The 16,240-nt window shown below is 36.1% G+C and overlaps 1 protein-coding gene across 1 annotated transcript in view; it reads left to right on the top strand.

Moving 5' to 3' along the window:
- The window catches only part of LRP1B (LDL receptor related protein 1B), a gene marked incomplete at both ends in the record, with an annotated part of 1,929,155 nt that overhangs the window by 1,314,120 nt on the left and 598,795 nt on the right, over positions 1-16,240 (top strand). The window contains 2 exons of the mRNA XM_080928219.1: positions 5,048-5,222; positions 5,930-6,024. Coding sequence (XP_080784345.1) covers positions 5,048-5,222; positions 5,930-6,024 — 270 coding nt within the window. The remainder of the gene's footprint in view (positions 1-5,047; positions 5,223-5,929; positions 6,025-16,240) is intronic.

Below are 16,240 nucleotides of genomic sequence, written 5' to 3'. Positions count from 1 at the left end.
GCCTCCTACATACTCAGCATTCTTTGCAGATCTGGTGGTAACTTGATGAACTGTACCTGTTGTCTTTCTCCTCTCAGGAGTTTTATTCTTAAGAACTGTGAGCCACGGGTTTTAGATGCCCAGTGGTGGGTTTATGAAAGTCCATATGATTTTCAGTAAAATCTCACTTTTATTGGGAAAGGAGCTGGATGTTTCTGACCTAGTCACACTCTTCATTCTCTTGCTTCAGCCTACACAGTGATGGAGGTATCATGTTCATCTAAACCTGTAATTCCCAATGGATTTTGAATCTAATTGAATTTATCTAGGAATTGCCCATTCATGCTTGAAATATTATTCACCTATGTAACAATTATTTTTTCAGGTTGAAGTAAGATTTTATTCTCTCTATATTGCAGAGTTTTAAGCGTAATAACAGCTTGAAAATGATAATAGTAACTCTAAAACTGGTTCAGAGTAAATTAAAAAGAACACTAGTCCATAATAACAGTGCTTTCTGGACTGTGAAAACAGTAGAAAGCTTAGCTGTGGGAATGCTACTATTAACTCGTATCTAACTAGAACGTTCTATTTCTCATATTAACTGAGAAAGGTTTTCTATGGTGGTTGGTATAATGTCAATATCGGTGATATGGAAAAATAAAATAAATATAAGCAGCCATCTGATGCTCACAACTGCTGCTCACTCAGTACCATGCATCCAGACTGAAAGCTCTGCATGGCCATACAGTCTGTGCCTACTTTTTATTTTTTTCAACCAGAAAAGCGAGTGTGCAATTTCATTCTATCATGCAAGATATCATAAAAATTCTAAAGATTTTTTTTTTTTTAGGTTCTGCATCAGGCGCATTACAGTGGTAAAATGATGTTCTGTATTCAAAGATATAAATGCTCAAGACCTCTCCATTAGCTACAGGAACATGACATTTAACAGTATTCCTAAATGTGACATGACTATAATTTAGGGCTAACGGAAATAAAAACTACAGGATGAATAATCCTCTCAGATCATTAGATCCCAGTTGAAAAAGATTTCTGACATGGAATTACTGAGAGAGGAAGAGGTCAGAGGGCCTTTGGGAAAATGGATCTCCAATTGAGGTATACATAGGCACAAAGATCTGGAAATCTTCAGGATACCCTGCTGAGGAGGTAGCTAGATATGGTAGAGGTTTCATGTTTTAGCATATTCCCCAAGGAGTTATAATGAAATGGGGAGCCATGGGTAAGATTTAAAGTTAGGATAGGTGAGCTTAAATTTCTGAAAATGAATCAAGGGATAATTGCAAAGATAGACAGCCAAACTGAGAAATAGTAGACATGGGTAATATAAGAACATTACAGAAATGTACTAAGTTTGCAGCAAAAATTAGCCCAGGGCTGAGATGTGGGTCAGGTGGTAGACAGATTGACTAACATACACTGAGTTCTGAGTTTGATACCTCGGGCCTCAGGATGATGGACTCCCAGGATGATTCTTGTGTTAGGGATATAGAGACAGAAGGATTCAGAGTTCAAGGCCAGTGTTGTTTAATTGAGATCCTTTCTGCAAAGGTCAAAAATAAAAACAGATATTATACTAGAACTCTGGGACTTGTAAAGAAGGGGACAGACTTTGGGCATTGCATAAAAGTTATGATAGAAAAGTTATGAGGTCCAGATACAGATACTTCAACAGAGGTTGGAAGTGCTAGTGCAGAAGTCAACTAGAAGAGACAATTGTGTGTGTGTGTGTGTGTGTGTGTGTGTGTGTGTGTGTGTTTAGGAGGCAAACATTCATCTGTCTATATTCTGGTTTTGACACACATTTGGAAGTACATTTATCATGCATCAAAACAATTTCTAGTAATGAATAACTTTGAGGTCTCTATCATCTGTGTTAGTTCAAGAGAGTGGGTTTCCCACAAAACAGAGAAAAGTTGAATTATCTGAGAAAATTTTTTAGGAGTATTGGTGTGTGTGACCTAATTAAAAAATGAAACAGGGGTCTCCCACTCTGCCCTTCCACAGCCTTAAACTGCACTTCTTCTCGCTGTCTGTCACCCCGTCCTAAGCCAATGCAATGGAAGAAGAAATTGCCGCACGCCTGTGTCATTGACAATGGCTCGGGATGCGAAGAGATCCTTTGCTGGAGATGATGCCCCCAGGGGTGTGTTTACTTCCATCGTTGTGCGACCCCAACAGCAGGGTGGACATGGGCCATAAAGACTCCTACGGGGTGAGAAGGCCCAGAGTAAGAGGGTATCTAAAGTATCCTCCCGAGAAATATGCCCTTGGAGCTTGTATCTGATATTAGCACTGGATCATAGAATTTGTTGCTGATTTTTTATCTAGTTTTAAAGTTAACTGTTATATGTTTAATACCCTGTGTATATCTTAATTTAGTGCATGTGGCTCGGTCAATTGGTGGCTGCGGAAAGCAAGTAGAGGAGAAATCCCTTCCTAGTGCACCTCTGTGAGCGCCACATAGTGATCTGTCCAGGGTACTGACTGACAGCATACTTCCATGATTTCCCAAGGCTGGCTGAACCAGTTACCACTTCCTTCTTTCCAGTCTTAACAGGAAAAGACCAGCCTTAGGACCCAGTTTCCATTCTGTTTTTTTTTTTTTTTTTAATTTTTTTCTTCTACTGACCTCCATGGGTTGTTACTTGCCCTGAGTTAGGAACATTTGCATTGAAAACCTGTAAATATATTCATCCTTTTGATTTATGTAAGGGATTTTTTTGTACTCAATTCTTTAAGAAATGATAAACTTTGGTTTTCTACTATTTAGTGAAAACACTAGGCCCCATAAACAGGTCATTATGCAAAGAAACACAAAAGTTCTGTAGTAACTGAAAATAAAACAAAACAAATTTTATGATTCAAAATATATTGTTTCAATATTTTTATGAATAAGGAGAAGATAAACTGTTTTTTTTTTTACTATTTTTTAATGTCCATAATAGTCAGCTTTTAGCGTTCTCTAAAGCAGTGAGTCAGGGCTTAAGTTATAGAAAAAACACACAAGTTTGATTTTAACTGTCAAACTGATAATCCAAAGTGCCACTTTGATCCAAACCATCAAAAGAATACAAAGTTCTGATAGAGATTTCACAGATAAGTGCTCAGATTAAAACACTGTCACACACTTCAGCCCTATACTTGAGTGCTGACATATCCTTAAAATTGCAGACTGTAGTTGAAAAGTTCACTAAGTCACTACAGACATGTACGTTCAATATATGCTGCTCGTGTCTGAGGAAACAGTTGATATATCAGGAATTATATATTGATAATACATACTGAATTTTGCTTTAAAGTTAAAGAAGGTCATATATTTGGTCCAATTAGTAAATCATGTAAAACATTCTGAACATCAGAGATAATAAAACAAAAATATTTTATAAAACATGACTTCTAGTAGAACAATGTAACATCCTCTAAAGGGTTCCAATAAACTCTTTATATTTTTTGTATGTTGACTGGAGTTAAGGCAAGCAGAGATGCTGAACCCCCCCCCCAAAAAAAACCCCACCTATATAACTGATACTGACAACAACATCAACAACAACCACAAAAACAGGTCCCAGGTTTGGAGTATGAACCCCGACCTTTCTTACAGCATAACCTCTCTGCAGCCATTGATCTCTAGAGGGTGGGGCAGAAGGAAATGCTCCTCCCAGTGAGAAGGAAAAGTCTACCTCCAGCGAAGTGATGTGTTATTTTTGTCTCACAAACAAGAAAGACCTAGGTATGAGATTGTGCAGTGAAGAAGTGCACGGTCTGGGAAATCGAACATAGGGTTATCAGTCAGAGGCAGGAGGGGACCCTACAGAAGGCCCGAATCAAGGATGGGGAATGAGCCCTGGTCCTGGAAAAAGCCAAACAGACTGAAGAAACGCTTCCTGGTCTTGGAAATATAGTGGTCACAACGGAGCACTCTGCTCCACCGCTCCTGGTCAGATTCTGCTCTGTTAGCAAGTTTTATAAAATTTTCCTTTATAATTAAAAAACAAACAAACAAACAAAACCCAACCAAACAATGAACAGACAAACTAGTTTGCTAGCTTCTTGTGAACCGAAAGATGTATTGATTTCCTTGGTGTGAAGTAGCAGCTGCTTGGACGAGTACCGCAGGTGGCTCATGCCTGAGAACCAGCGGAAGCCTCAGAACCTCCACCCTTGCCATGGCCACTGAACAGCAGTGTTTGCTCGGGGCCGCTGTAAGATTAAGGACCTGATAGTAAAGAACTCTCGAGTGCCAAATATTAGAAAATGACAAAATACGTAAAAGGCAATTCCCTGGTGGGGCTATTGAAGGCCACACATGGGTACAAAAATAACTCTACTATACATTTCTAAACTCCGTACTTTCTGGATGTTCACCTTACTCTCTACCTCCTTTCATAATGTCCTACTGTTTAATATGCATCCCCACACCTGTTTTCCAAGTTGCCCAATTCACTAATCAAAGAAAAGCAGTCCAGACACATTATCTTTAGTGGTACTGGATTCACACTTAATTAGGTTTCCAACATTACTGTAGATCCCACGTTTGGAGTAATATTAAAATGGTTTTAGTTTTGCTCTCAGATTCCATTAAATTCCTGTTAATTATCCGTGTTGAAAAGTGTTCGAGTGTGCCGGTTTCAATGAAAGTTGAATTATTTTATTTCACATAGGTAACAAATCAGCACTTAAACATCAAACAGCCCATTTGTTGGTGAGATGCAATACTTGCTCCTAACGAGACCTGTGTGTGCCACCAAGTGCAGAAGTTATTATTCCTTTAAATCGTGGTCACCTCCAGTGTCTTGCAGGGGTTCACTGATATATCATTGATTGTTACTCTAATTTTAATGATAATTGTTTCTTCAGGTTTCCTAATGCCTCAGCAGTTAGACATTAATGAGTATACATGCCTTAAGAAGGGTTGATAAGGGAATGAGATTACAATCTAGGACAATTTTCGCTGACAAATTAAAGTGTAAATTAGGTTTTCCCTTAGACAGTAGAATGTGAGCTCTCAGTCTGTCTCCGTTTTCTTTATCCTGTCTTACAGATATTCAGAGTATCCGAGGGTTAGCAGTAGACTGGGTTTCACGTAATTTATACTGGATTAGCTCAGAATTTGATGAAACACAAATTAATGTGGCAAGATTAGATGGATCTTTGAAAACCTCAATTATCCATGGAATCGATAAACCACAGTGTCTGGCAGCCCACCCAGTCAGAGGGTAAAGTATGGTTTTTAAAAAGTTTCTTTAAACAATGCTTTGTACTTTATATTTTACATAAAAATTGTTTAATGCAGATAGCACATATCTGGAAGTTAGAGTCACAGTGTAAATTTGAGGATGGAAATTATAGAAGAGATTCAGTGTCCTGGCTGGAGATTTTTATCCAGATAAAATTCAATTTATAAGCTTTCCTTGGTAGGGGTTTCCAGGGAATAAGTGTTTAGAACAAAGAGAGTTGTGGGGTAAAGCATCAGCTTTGTTTAGAATGATAGTTGCTAATATTTCCTGACTGTGGTCACCACAGAGTTGTCCCTGGTGAGTCACGGCATCTGAGTAGTACCAAAGCTCGCAGGAGGAAGAGTTGAAATTAGTTTCTTTCCATCTATAGTATGGAATTCCATCTTGGCCAAGAGGATTTGGTTTTGATAAAAGACAAAATGAAAGTAGCTCGAGTTAACCTTGGATAAGCATTAGAGAGAAATGCAGAAGGGAAATGAGAATAGATAAATATTTTTTGAGGAGAGGAGAGAGCAACGAGCTACTGTCTTTCTAGGCAAATGCACAGGGGCCAACAGATTGAAGTCTTTTCGAAAAAGAATTAATTCTGTGCCTAGAATATATTTTTTACTTCATTCTTTGACATATGTTTTTTTGAAATAAATGGATCCATAGGTATCATAGTAATCCATATATTTTGAATTAAGGAAACTCTACTGGACTGATGGAAATACTATAAACATGGCAAATATGGATGGAAGTAACAGCAAGATTCTTTTTCAGAACCAAAAGGAACCAGTTGGTAAGTATTTTTTAAACATATATTAATAGTAATAAAATTAATGTGATCCACCTCCCTGACTTTGAACTAAACCCTATTAAGATTACATTAGTAATATATAAATTAAATCAGGACATGATTGGTTCCAGGAAATCTGTTTTCTCTGTGTGAGATGCTTTGCATTAACACACACACTGACTGCTCTTATTATTATATTTTCTAGCTTCTACATGCTCTTCTCACTTCCCAACTCTGCCCTCCCAGATAATTCCTTCTGTTTTTGTGCTATGTGTGTTTTGTTAGAGCATCCTTTCCCTCTTATTCTAGTTAGGATGTCTAGTGCTGCAACAAAAATCAGGACCATAAGCAGAATATTTAAAGACAGATCCCAGGTGTGTAAGAAAATGAAATAAGTGTGTGACTCTGGACTGTTTCTCTTTATAGTATGATCTTAGGTTCTATATATTTTCCTAAAGATGTCATGATTATATTCTGCATAATGCCATAAAGCTGAATAAAATTCTATTGTGTATATGTTTCATTTTTATCAGTTTATCTGCTGATTAACCTTTTACCTAATTTTTGTCTTTGCTAGTTTGAGTAGTGTAGGCAAATATGTATGTGTCTCCATGTGATGCCAACTTAAAGTCCTTTAGGTACATAACCAGCAGTAGTGCTAATCCCTCCTTCTTCCCTTCCTCACCTCCTCCCTCTCTTCTTCCCCCTTTTTCTTCTTGATTTTATTCATATTGATTTTGACTGTATAGATGTATATGTATGAGAGTGTTCATGTCAGAATAAGTATATGCTCATGTGTACATGTAAATCTGTTGGGAAAAGGACAACCTCATGTAATACTCTTTTAAAATTGTTCACTCTGTGTCTTGGATTATGATCTGAAGGTATTGTGGACATTAGGCTGAATGTTCAAGGTGCCCTTCTCCTCTTCCTGTCTCTTCCTCAGCTCTGTGCTTACATATGGATACCACCACACATTGTTTTTCACATGGGTGCTGGGTATTGAATCCAGGCCTTAATGAGTATGTGTCAAGTACTTTTCTAGGCCAGCTATCTCTCCAGCTTCTAAAGTGATTTTAATTTGCATCTCTCCCATCTTTAAGGATGTTGAAAACTTTTTTCCATTCCTTGTTGGCAGTTTCTATTTTTTTCTCCTGATCAGTTTTATTCATTAGGCCATGTATTGACTAGATAGTTTTGCTCTTTGTTAAGATGCTTAAAATTTGAAATAATGTATATATTCTACACAATAACCCTCTGTCTAATGTGTAGGTGGCAAACATTTTCTTTATCCAGGCAGCTATTTCCTTTGTTGTGAAAAAGCTTTCTAATTTCCTCAGTCTGACTTGTCAATTCTCAAGGTTATTTCCCTTTCAGAAGCCCCTTGTACAGACCTGCACTTGATAGTTTACTTATGTTTTCCTCTACATGTTTCAGAATTTCAGGTCTTCCTGAGTATCTCTGATATATCTTGAGTTCACTTTGTACAAGGTAGTGATAAGGATGTGATGCCAGTCTTCTGTATGTGGCTGTTTGGTTTCAATGCTTGTTATTTAAAAGGCTGTTTCCCAGTGTATGCTGTAGGAGAAATAGGCTTCAACACCACAAAGTGTATCACAACTCCACCAAATAAAACAAAGCAAAACAGCAACCTCTTAAAACATGTAATATAACTTTATCAAAACAAACAGATTCAAAATAAATGTATACCAGTTAGCAGCTGATCTGGGATTATAGCTTAGTAGAATGTTCTTGTTTAGTATGTGGCAGGCAAACCTAACACAAGCAATGAGAGAACTCAATGTTATAACTCTCAAGAAAGAAATTAAAAACGATAGATAGAGAAAATTTTTATATTTATATTTGACTAATAATGTAAAAATGAATGCATTTCAGAGGTAATCTATATATTCCATATAATCCCCATCAAAATTCTCATTACATTTTTATATGACTAAATAAGTTATTCTGAGAATTTTCATGAAAGAACAAAAAGTTCCAAAATAACCACTGCATTTCCAGCAGGAAGGGCAGAGTTGATACATCACTGTGCCTAATCTTGACCTACAACTTAGACCTAGAATCACAAAATTGCACAGTACTGACAAAGAAACCAACATATAGATTAAAGAAACAGAATAGTGGATGCAGAAACAAGCCTACTAAATTCTTAAGGGCTTTTTGGTTAGTTCTAGGAACCTATTTAGCACAAGAGTTAATTAACAAAAGAGAATTCTAAAGATTTGTTTAAATTTACACGCTCAAGTGGGTCTCCAGGTGAGCATTAAGCCCAAAGAAATTATCAAACATGATACCTTAAAATATGTAAAAGAACAGTAATTAGGAAGGAATATGCACCGAGGAGCATCGGTGGCATGGCAGTGCTGAGCATAGTCATTTTTAACAGATATGTGAAGAAGGGATATATTAGACATTAAAAAAACCTTCTTCAGAGGTTGTATATTTGAATTCATTGTAAACAAATTTCCACTTTGTAGTGATCAAATTTGCCCAAAATTGTTCCATGAAGGATAAGTGCCACCAAGCAGTATGGATGGATGGCTTGATTCACAAAAGATAAGCTAGGTCAAGGGTCCATTTCACAGAAAATTCGAATTCCTTGAATGATTTTAGCTAGAAGTAATTGATGTGTCAATTCATCATATTTTCTCTAAACTACTTCAGAGGCAAGGAGGCAAGATTTTTTGTAATTGAGACAGACAATTTTAGTACGAAAATTTTGGCTTCATTTTAAACACTCCATTAAAAAGAACAGAACAGAGCTTACATTCTTGAGCTATTCCTATAAAGCATCTTTGAAGTCTCTAAAATCGTCTTTTAGGAGATGAAGTAACAGGTGTGTGTAGACTAATATAGTTTCTTAACATTAATGTTTCTTTTTATTTCTCCCACATTTTTATTTACTTATTTATTTTTGTGGCACAAATTATAACATTTGCTTGTTCTTCCAAAGACATAATAATTTGACTTTGCTTTTACATTAAATAAAAACTATAAAATAGAAAACAGAAAAAGATAGTTTGACTTTGAGTTATATATAGAATACATTTAAATTGAGAAAATAATATGACCTCAAGCTTTTTCATTAATAGGTTTTTTTTTCATCTTACGAATATAGAAATATACTGACTTGAAGGAGCTTATTCTTGATTATAATAATTTAAAGTAGGTACAATAGCCCAAAGATTTGAAATAATGCCTTTCCTGTAGCATGAAACAATCTGCTTAGTGTAAATAACATAGTCACTGCCTTTTTTCTTTGTACTATTTGTTTTGAGATTTTTACACAGTTGAAATATAGTATAGTGTTAAAACTCTGGGGCAGATTGAAATGCAAATCCTACTGTGAAGAAATCAGAGCAAAGGAAACCAGCTGTCCAAGGTCCAGATCCACACAAAGCATTCCTTTCAGACTGAGGAGGTTCAGCTGCAGCTTGTCTGTGACTGCTCAGAATGTGCAGGGCTGAGAGCTAGGATGAGAAATCAGTTCTTCACACTGCAACTTAGGAATCATGGGTTACACCAAAATATGAATTTATGTGTCTGTTTCGGTATTAAAAACTTTGTCTCTTTTCATACTGAATAGCCAGAACACATTCAAATATCAAAGTAAAGTGTTCACTAAAGCTAGCATATTACAAAAGGACATTTGTCTGGAAGGGTGAATGTGGGGAGAGGAGGGGGAGAGGGAAGGAGAGGGGATGAAGGTGAATAAGAGATGGAAATGGGAAGAGAGAAATAAAGGATGCTGAGTGAAAGATGGTGAAGTTGGGGAGAGGTGAATGCGCAAAGATGAGTGCATATATTTGCACTTTGCCCTTGCCTTCCAGGGTGCTGCTATGCACGGAATGCTGCTTTTACTACAATGGCAAATGCTGGGCACCTGTGCCCTTTCAGTTACTCTTGTCTTTGACAATTGCTTTGAAAATGCATTTGCAAAACAGCGCATTTGTAATATTTTAAGATGTCCTTCTCTGCCTGAGGTTGTCTCTAGCTGATTTTCATGAGAACCAAGTCTGGGCTGCTGAATGACAGTCCTACATCAGGACTAGATGCAAACTGAGGAGCCTGAGTCTTCAACACCCAAGCATGGGAGCAAAAGAAAGCTTTAGAAACACAGACCCCAGACAGCATTTTCCAAACATTTATATTTCCGTAGAATGTTCTTGATGCAGTGTTTGGGGAATGCAGTGTTTGAGATGATGTTTAGAGAGCCAAACAAATCTACCTTTGTAGTAGTTTATCATATTACTTTGACAATTATTGACAATTTTTATGACTTTAATAAATCTCTTACTTTTTTCTGGAACTACTGAATTTTTTTTTTAATAGAATGGAGATTTTGCTATCCAGGCTAAGATTTCATGAAGGAACACTTTCCTTAGGCAACATCTCATGTTCCAACAGTCCTATATCATCATTCCTAATTGTAATGCTTCAGGACATTGTCATACATGCCCTGGGATACTAAATCATTCCTTTTCATAATCTTAACGTCTTGAAAATGGCATAATTATCTAATAAGAATATAAATGTATATACTGAACATGCTCAAGGCTAAAATCAGTGAGGTGAAAAAAAGAATCAAACGTGATAAAGCCTTCTTAGTAGTCATTACCACGATAAGGAACATAAATGGGGTCTCTATGGCACAGAATGTCAGCTTCTTCAGATGTGATCAACACTACCCTGCATTTTAAAGCATCTGGGCTTTGGTTTTTAGTCCCACAGAAAATAAAATTTTATTTTTGTCCTAGTAATACATCAGAGAAGTGAGGTCAAATTTGAAATGATACGTAAAATTTAGGTAACAGGCTACCCGGAGTCAGTTTGCTAAGATGTGGACCATTATCATAATTCTTCAAGATTTTTGCAAGAGGTATCTTGTCATCATTTGATGCTTTCTTTTCAATAGTTTTTTTTTTTTTTTTTTTTTTTTTTTTTTTTTTTTTTTTTTTTTGTTTCAGGAAGATTCTCCAGTGAGTAAGTCTATCACCTACAAAATTTTTAAAAAGCTAAATATGCATATTTTTAAAGATGTATTTATTTTATGTACGTGAGTACACCATTGCTCTCTTCAGACACACCAGAAGAGGGCATCAGACCACATTACAGATGGTTGTGAGCCACCATGTGGTTGCTTGGAATTGAACTTAGAACATCTGAAAAAACAGTCAGAGCTAAGCTGTCTCTCCAGCCTCAGATATACTTTATAATTCTGGGAGTTAAATTCAGTGACTCATACAAGCTGTGCATGATATAAACTTTTAGCTAGAGCAAGCTTTTATTGAATACTTTTTCTTCATTTTTTCTTTTTTTCTGCTCTCTCTCTCTCTCTCTCTCTCTCTCTCTCTCTCTCCCTTTTTTTCTTTGGTGAGTGGTACTATTATAATACTGAAATCTAACTTTAAATCCACATTCATATAGATATCAAGCTGTCTTTTATAGATACTTCTATTTTCAACTTATTTTAAAATTACTAATATATCCGTGAATCCCTGTTATAGAAATTTTTACATCACTGTGACTTTTTTTCGCACATCAGATCCCCGGTTCTTAAAGTTTCAGCAGAGATACAATGCCAGTGTGTTTTGTTCTCTGTGCCTGTAGAGCTTATATGTTTGCATATACATGTGTTTGTGTATTTGTGTGTATGTGTGTGTGTTTGTGGGAGAGACAGAGACAGAGACAAAAAGACACAGAGACATATAGAGAGTCAGAAACAGACAGAGATAACAGATTCTTTGATTAACTGAATAATTGTCAGGAATTTTAATGAAAGCTGCCTGATTTGAAAGAAGGAATAGCTAACAGCCTCTAGTGGACTGTGAGGAAGAACAGTATAGAAATGACCAGGCAAATACTGGGTGTAGTCAGGCCCAATTTTTTTTCCCTATAGATAGCACAGTTCTATTCAATGTAGTCTTCTAGACCATCCCAAATTCTCAAGATTTTCTTTGATTTTTAAGGCTGGCAGATTAAAAATAGTAATTACATCTACAAAATTCTTCCTCAGTAACTCTCAGGTCTATAATTTATAGACTTGTAATTTCTGAAACAAACTCTATTTTATCTACCTACACACCTGTCCACATGCATACATGTATGTTTACATGTGTTTTTACAAATGTGACTACTGTTGTATGATAGTCTAAACATTGATTTCTATCAGGTTAAACACAAACTTATATAAAAGTTATATTAACCTTATATGATAGGTGAACAGCAATGCATTTACCAGACATTCTTTCTAAGTTGAACGTAATACATCATTTGATTTATTGAATTTTCCATATGCTAACCTTATTACCATATGCTAACATTAATGTTGAAGGTTATGTGAATTATAAAAATGTGCTTTTCTTAGTGAAAGATGAGAATAAGAAACAGTTCAAAACAGTGTAATTAGTAGTCATAGAAAAATGTATGTATAGAAATTTAAATAATGAAGGAAAAAATCAGAGGAAGGAAGGAAAGGAAAATGGAGAAAAAGAGGAAAAAGAAAGGAAGGAAGGAGAGAGGGTATAGAGAAGGAGAGGAGAGAATGAATGAAGAAAGCAACAAAGGAAAGAAATAAAGGAAGGAAGGAAGGAAGACAGGCAGGCTGACTGACAACTTCATATTTATCTCATGCTTCTTCGGTTTGAATTCCTGTACACAAAGAATCTTGTGATCAGAAAGCATCTTGATTGGCTACAGAGCACCTCCTTGGTGATATATCTTAATGAACAGTGTAAGGAGCTTGGACAGATCAACTCTTTGTATGTGCTTAGAGAAAGGAGTTTAAAGGGAAAAGAAGAGAAATTTGAACTCCTACAGACTCTGGGCGACACACAAGATAGATCAGGACAGTTTCTTTTCAGTTTGTCATCTAAAACTAAAATGGCAGTGAAAGCATCATGAACCTTATTTTGATTCTCTGTGCTGTTTAGCACTTAACCTTAAGGCTGCCTCCTCAGAGATTTTCCTTTGCCCAGATGATTTCCGTTCTCCTTGACTGATTTGTCTTTTCTAATATACCCAGGGTTTCTTCTTGCACAAGGCTTCTCTGACCTTCCCGGAGGGGCTAAAACCTCTTCAAAAGTACATCCTTTGTGTTTTTCATTTTCCCTTTTGACTCTTGTTTCTGTCACCTGGAGAGGAACTTTGGGAACAGTCTGTTTGGTTTGTCATTGTGTCATGAGCTCAGCTCAATGGTTAGCAAAGGAGAACATCCTCAATAAATATGTGTGTATACTTGAGCAGGAAGCAGATAAGGCTAGCAGATTTGTACTATGTGACCATTTTTTTTTTTTTTTTGAAGAATGGTGTGAAAATTTATAAACAACTAATGGATTTTTTGATTATAAGGGAAAAAAGGTGGAGAGACTTGTCTTCTAAGCTGTCTAATGGCCTACTTTGCTGCACTGTTAACCTAGTATACATTTGGCTTTAAGAACTCAACCAGAGATATCTCCCACAAAGAAACAATAGGCAGAGATTAGCTGTATTGATCTAGTTATTGGCTTATTGACAAACCCTCATAGCACAGGAAATAAAGGAAAAGAAACCTGAGTTTATTACACTAATCCCTTATTGATGCCAATTCTATTACTTGTAATATTGTTTTTTAATCTTTCTCAACAGACTTTACAGTGTTTAGAATACATTCAAGACATGGTATATATCATCTGATCTTTTGTCATAATATTTTAACCATGATTTACATTTATGACATAAATAACTTGACAAAACAGTTTTATAGTTTTGCATAAAGTGTCTCTTTAATATAAAGTCAAGGTTAAGCTCTATGAAGAAATATTTCTCTAAGAATCCACACTGTTGTAGATCAGTTGGAAAGTGCTTTCAGAACTAGTTCCCTGAGATACTTCCTAAATTGGAATTCCATGTTCCTGTGAATGTATGTATTAATGAGTGAAAAAATAAATAGAAAATGTTTTTGCTGTTGCACATGATATTTAATAACACAAAATACCGCAGAATTGCATTTATTGCTTTATTATGTACTCATACTTCTATTTCTCATTGCAAACAATTAGAACCATTATTTAATGATGACTCCTTTTGGCCTCTCTACCTTCCTACCACTTTCCTCAGACAATATTCAGGAAAAGAACGTGGTGACTGGGAGAGAAAAATCCTCCATTTGATTTTCATCTCCTGGATATGGCCCCCATGCTTTATTTAATATGGCAGAAAGTGCAGCACAGACCCAGTAGCTTTATAGAAGTATTCACTTCTTACTACCACTCGCTGCACTTTTCTTCATCCACAAAGCTATGCGTTTATGTTGTAACCCAGTCTGGGACCTTTGATCCAGTACAACCTAATACTTTACGACAAAAATAGGCAAAGTTGCTCCTACTGAAGCAATTACAGAATTCTTTACATCAACTACACAGCCATAATTCCCCAGGGAGTTGATCATCTCATACGTTCACAAACTGTGCCGATTTGAAAGAGGTTAGTGTTTGAAACAAAAGTTTAAGTTAGAAATCAAAACCAAATGTTTCTAAAGTCATATTCAGCCTTCATCATGATGCTCTGACCAGAGATTTCTTTGAGTATCATCTTACTGAGTTCCATTCATCTCACTTCAAGCAAAAAAGCAAGAGAAAAAAAAATCTTAGAATTCCTTGATGCATGGACAGGGAAAAGAGAAATTTTCGGAGCTTTGGTGTCGCTGAGAAAAGCAGGCTAATTTATGGCACAGCAGAAGGCTTTTGGAGCACGCAGGACTATACAAGAATACACTCTCCCCTCTGCTCGTCCTGATTCCCAGTCATTATTTCTGAATCCTTAAATGTTAGCTTTAAATTATAAGAAATTGACACCCTAAATTTTCAGGCATATAGGCTTGGTTTGTTATTGTGACTTACAGATTTCTTTGCTTGATCGCTTCTCCATTTAATTTGTGACCCAATGGACATAAACATTTATAATCATATCAAAATGTCCAACTGACAAGTTATTCCCATGTGTGATTAGAGATGGAGTAATGTCAGCCTTCAACAGTTCAAGCCAAATAACTTTATGGCTTTTAAATGCAAACCAATATTGGAATTATCTCTTGTTAAATTAAATATTAAAAATTGAATGAAATTTTTGAATTGAATTATAACTTCATATTGAATGATTTAAGAATTCACAGCAGCTTATATGACAGAAGATTTTAGTTTGACACAAAAATAATTTTTATGCTTAAAATGTTGTCATGTTATAAATTTTATCTTGAAATTCTCAATGAAAGCCATTTTGGCTTTTCATGGCACCTCATGGACTTGGATACAGAACCAGCTCTATCTGACCTGACCTAAAAGCCCTCTCTATTGAGGACTAGGCAACATGTGAGCTTCTAAACAAGGGAATAAATCAATAGCCTACTCAACTATGATGCCTATAAACCACAATGACCAACATGTCACTATAATTCTATGGGCACAGTAGTGACACACATACTTTAGTGGTAACAACTGCATTTTAACTTGGATTTAAGGTCTACTCAACATGCCTGGTACTGGATACCTAGCTACCTGGAGCTTGTGAAGTCATGGATCTTGGAGCAGAACTTAAAACCATTTTTTACTAAGCCAGCATGTTCCCTAACGATATATATAAATCCTTATGCCCTAAATAAGTATAGTTCTCAGCCTTCATCAGTGAAACTTCTCCTTATAATATGCAGACTATATTATAGAAACCACAGCCAGTCAGAATGCAGAGTTGTTCAGGCCAGCCTCAATGGAAACATCCACAATTTAAATTCTGAAACTAAGGCTCAGGAAGCATTACTGCAGAGGGCAAAATGACTCTAATGGCCAAAGGAAGAGGAAATTTTTCTTGAAGATTGTGTTTCCTAGGAATGTCGGCGAGGTTACATCCCTGAAGATTGGAAAAAATGATTGCCTGAAGGTAACCTGAACAAGGACTATACTAAGACACACGAGTATGTAGCTTCAACTGTGGGTGAAGAAAGATGGGAAACTAAGCAATGCTGAAAGAAGAAGAAAATACTTTTTTTTAACCACAGAGCATTCCAATTAGTAATACAACATCAAATAGTCAGCCAAGAAACACACATACACCAGTAACATTATACAGACTGAGCAAGTAGAATTTTTATACTTACAACTGCATATGTGCATTTTAAATACCTGTACACATGTAACAGCAATTAATGAAAAAGAGAACATGACCT

This window comes from Micromys minutus (genome assembly GCF_963924665.1).
Source record: "Micromys minutus genome assembly, chromosome: 13".
NCBI classification, from domain to species: domain Eukaryota; kingdom Metazoa; phylum Chordata; class Mammalia; order Rodentia; family Muridae; genus Micromys; species Micromys minutus.
The sequence above is the reverse complement of the archived record's forward strand: the minus strand, read 5'-3'. Positions and strand labels throughout refer to the sequence as shown.